At 41.3% G+C, this 4,679-nt stretch overlaps 1 protein-coding gene across 1 annotated transcript; it reads right to left on the reverse strand.

Moving 5' to 3' along the window:
* Positions 1–280: 280 nt before the first annotated feature.
* On the reverse strand, positions 281–2,949 carry LOC113780503. Its single transcript, XM_027326301.1, has 8 exons — positions 2,735–2,949; positions 2,424–2,656; positions 2,056–2,297; positions 1,824–1,969; positions 1,526–1,703; positions 1,324–1,421; positions 1,058–1,188; positions 281–756 (listed from the first exon to the last, which is right to left on the reverse strand). The coding sequence occupies exons 1-8, from the start codon at positions 2,947–2,949 to the stop codon at positions 281–283; spliced, it is 1,719 nt and encodes a 572-aa protein (XP_027182102.1).
* Positions 2,950–4,679: the final 1,730 nt, after the last annotated feature.

Below are 4,679 nucleotides of genomic sequence, written 5' to 3' on the forward strand. Positions count from 1 at the left end.
GCACTTGATCCGAACATTATCTCCAAAGGTAGGGGTCATCCCAAATGTAGTATTTGGCATCACTTTTCAACTTGTCTCTCCTAACCTTTGGCCACCCTGCAGGCAATTGGTTAGTTACTAAGAAATTTACGATGTCAGCATACCAAGGTGTAGACGAATCAACAGCAAGTAGCTGCTCCTCTGGAAATGTCTCTCTCAATGGCTACTCCTCCTTATGTGCAAACAATCAGTTCAAGTGATCAACAACCAAGTTCTCTACCCCATTTTTATCTTTAATCTCCTAGTTGAACTCTTGCAGGAGCAGGATCCATCTGATGAGCCTTGGTTTTGCATCCTTCTTAGTCATCAAGTACCTCAAGGCTGCATGATCAGAGAAAACTATTACTTTTGCACCTAATAAATAAGGTCTAAATTTTTCTAATACAAAAATAACAGTTAGTAATTCTTTTTTTGTTGTAGAGTAGTTAAGCTGAGTTCCGTTCAACACCTTTGATGCATAGTAGATTGCATGTGCCACCCTGCCAATTCTTTGCCCCAACACTGCTTCCACTGCGTAGTCGCTTGCGTCACACATAATTTCGAATGAGAGGCTCCAGTTTGGGGTTTGAATGATGGGCGGTGATATTAATGACTCCTTCAATTTGTCAAATGCCGCCTTACACTCATTGGTGAAATCAAATGTCGTGTCCTTTTGCAGCAATTTGAACAAGGGTGCTCTAATTTTTGAAAAATCTTTGATGAATCTCCTATAGAACCCTGCATGACCCAAAAAGGAGTGCACTTTCCGTACACTTACGGGGTAAGGTAAAATAGAAATAAGGTTGACATTTGCTTTATCTACCTCTACTCTCCTAACCGACACTACATGTCCTAAAACAATACCATACTCCACCATAAAATGACATTTTTCCCAATTAAGGACTAAGTTTGTTTCTATGCATCTTTTCAAAATTAAAACTAAATTATTAAGGCATTCCTTAAAACTATTCCCATATACGCTAAAATCATCCATAAACACCTCAACAATCTTTTCTACATATTCGGAGAATATACTTACCATGTACCTTTGGAAGGTTGTTGGAGCATTGCAGAGGTTGAAAGGCATCCTCCGGTAGGCAAACGTACCAAACGGGCAGGTGAATGTAGTTTTCTCTTGATCCTCCGGTGCTATCGCGATCTGGAAATACCCTGAAAAATCATCAAGAAAACAGTAATAGACACGACCAGCCAACCTCTCTATCATCTGATCAATAAAAGGGAGAGGGAAGTGGTCATTTTTTGTCACAACATTCAGTCACCAGGAGTCAATGCACTGACGCCAACCTATGGGTTTTCTCACTGGGACCATCTCGCCCTCCTGGTTCTCTTCTATAGTTACTCCCGCCTTTTTCGGGACTACTTAAACTGGAATTACCCATGGACTGTCTGAAATGGCGAACATGATTACCACTTCCAGGAGTTTTAGTATCTCCTTTTTAACTACCTCCATCATTAGTGGATTCAATCTCCGCTGCGCCTGTCTTACCGGCTTTGCATCATCTTCAAGTCGTATCCGATGCATGCATAAGGATGGGTTAATTTCTTTGATGTCTGCTATGCTCCACCCAATCGCCTCCTTATAATCTCTAAGAAAACGAATCAGGTTGTTTTCTTGACCTGGTGACAGGTGTGCAGAAATTATCACCGATAGTGTCTCCTTGTCTCTGAGAAATGCATACTTTAAATGCTTTGGGAGAGACTTAAACTCCAACTCGGGTGCCTGTACAACAGAAGACAACAATTTCGTCTAAATTTCTGGTACAAAGAGAGAAGTAAGCTCATACCTCGAAAAAATTGGCGGAAGCAAATGCAGAGCTTCAACCGCACGGTATAACTCATCATTTATTTCTATATCAAGCGCTGCTCCCAACTCAAGATGTTTGGCCAAAATCAGTACCAGTGCATCCTCCCCATCCAATTCAAACGTTTTCTGTACAAGAGGCTCAATAACACTCAAAGCAAAACAGAGTTAGCCTCATCCGGGTAATTCATCGCATAAAAAATATTAAAATTCACAATTTCTCCTTCAAATTTCATTGACAAAGTACCCTCATTCACATCTATTTTTGTCCTAACAGTGCTTAAAAATGGTCTACCTAACAAAATAGGGAACGGACTTAATGACCTTTCATCCCCCATGTCCAAGACATAGAAATCTGCAGGAAAGACTAACTCATTGACCTGTACCAAAACATCTTCAACTAACCTCTCTGAATAAGTGTTGGTACGGTCTGCTAGTTGGATAATAATACTTGTGCCTTTTAATGGCCCAAGATTTAAAGAGGCATAAATAGTTTTAGGCATGACATTAACCGACTCCCCTAAATCCAACATCGCTTTCCTAATTGGGGTATCTCCTATTTTATATGGAACGGCGAACATACCTGGGTCTCCACACTTGGAAGGGAGTTTTCTTTGGAGTACAGCCGACACATTTTCTTCCACCGCCACTTTTTTGTCACCTCTTAACTTCCTTTTGTGAGTGCACAGATCCTTAAAAAATTTGGCGTACTTCGGTATCTGCTTGATTGCATCCAATAATGGGATATTGATCTCCACTTTTCGAAACACATCCAAAAGCTCTTTTTTCTTCTCTGCCTTCTTTGTCTTTTCCAACCTACAAGAAAAAGAAGGTAAAGTAGATTTAATAGGGGATGAAGGAGTGAATGTTACCTTAGGGTCTTCGCAAATGCACCTTTCCTCTTCAATCTCCTTTTCTATCTCCTCCTCATTTTTGCTTTTCAGATTTTTCACTTTAGGTCCCTCCACTTCCTTGCCACTCCTCAGTGTCATGGCACTTACATTCTTGGGATTTGCCTCGGGTTGCGATGGCAATTTTTCATAAATGTGGGACTCCATGTGATTAATGGCCGTTGTCATTTGGCTCATTCGAGTCTCCATATCTTTCATGCCTGCTCTGGTGTCCTACTGGAACTGAGTAGTGCTCGTGGTTAAGGATCTAGTTTCTTGTTGGAGTTGAGCAGTATTCGTGATTAAGGATTTAGTTTCTTGCTGGAGATGAATAGTCGTCGTGGCCAGACTCTTGATAATATCCTTCAAAGAGCTTCCTAAATTGGAGGACGAGGGTTGAGGCTTTGGTTGCGACGGTTGCTAAAATCCTGGTGGGCGGTGTGAAAATGAATTCTGTGGCCTGTTCCCATAACTAAAATTGGGATGGTCTCTCCAATCCGGATTGTACGTGCTGGAATATGGGTCATACTGCCTGCGAAACGTAGGCATGCCTCCGGCCATGTTCACCTGTTCAGCCCCATCCTTTTGCAAAAGAGGACATGTGTCTGTACAGTGGTCCATGCTTATGCAGATTTCACAGACCTTTGCTCTCTGCGTATTCCCCATGGCTAATTGCCAAACAAAAAACGTCAACTCCGACAGTTGCTGTTGAATGGATGACGTCTCTATCTCTTTGACCCTACGGGTGGGGTTGCTCTCACGGAAGCCAAATTGCTGCGACTTTTCTGCCATTGATTCAATAAGGTCCCATGCTTCCTTTGGTATCTTATTTGCAAGAGCTCATCCACTCGCAGCGTCCATGATACTCCTATCAGATGCCTGGAGCCCTTCATAGAAGTATTGGATCAATAATTGTTCACTAATTTGATATTGCGGGTATCTAATGCACAACTTATTGAACCTTTCCCAATAGTCATACAAGGATTCCCTGGGGTACTGCTTAATATTGCATATCTCTATCCTCAAACTCGCAGCCCGGGATGTAGGGAAGAATTTTTCTAAGAACTTCTTTTTCAACTGTGCCCATGTGGTAATACTACCTGCGGGTAGATAGTATAGTCAATCTTTAGCTGCATCCTTGAGAGAGAAAGGGAAAGCTCTAAGTCTAATTTGCTCTTCAATGACCCCCAGAGGTTTCATGCTAGAACAAACCATTTCGAACTCCTTGACGTGTTTGTGGGGTTCTTCACCAAACGGTGGAACGAGGGTAAGAGTTGAATCAACTCCGATTTCAGCTCGAATGAGGTATTCTCAGCCAGAGTTTGGAATGTAATGCATAAAGGCTGGTGAATCAACTCTGGGGCAGCCAGCTCCCTTAATGTTTGGGTGTTGGTCATGCTAAATTCGTCTTCTACTGACTCGTTTGCAGTAGATACTTGCCCTTCTTTTCATCTCTTGGTCTCTTGTTTTCACCTACACGCTGCCTTCTCAACCTCAGGGTCATATATCAATTCACCTGTGCGAGAAAAATAGGGCATAAACTAGCAAAAATACCAAGAAGAAACTGAATTAAAAAAGAAACAAATAATTCAAACTCCAGTCCCTGGTAACGGTGCCAAAAATTGATAGGTGCCGAACCTGCGCAATAATAATAAATAAAACCTAACTACCACAAAAAATAATCAATAATCAATTTTAGGTACTGGAGCAGGGACTTTAGGTGTGCAATGGGTTACTTGATTCACCCTGTTCCCGAAGAGTTTGCTTAATCCGATATACCCGAATTAATTATCTGACTAAATTCACTAACTAGTAGACAGTGGCAAGTAGGGTCGTCTCCTCAGGGATTGGGGAGAAATTTATTTCCTTTCAAGTCAAGATAAATAAGGGGTTTAGGATTAAATGTTAATGAACTAAATAAATCAAATACAGTAAATAATTAATTAAAA

The sequence above is a fragment of the Coffea eugenioides genome, chromosome 8 (assembly GCF_003713205.1).
Source record: "Coffea eugenioides isolate CCC68of chromosome 8, Ceug_1.0, whole genome shotgun sequence".
Lineage (NCBI taxonomy): Eukaryota > Viridiplantae > Streptophyta > Magnoliopsida > Gentianales > Rubiaceae > Coffea > Coffea eugenioides.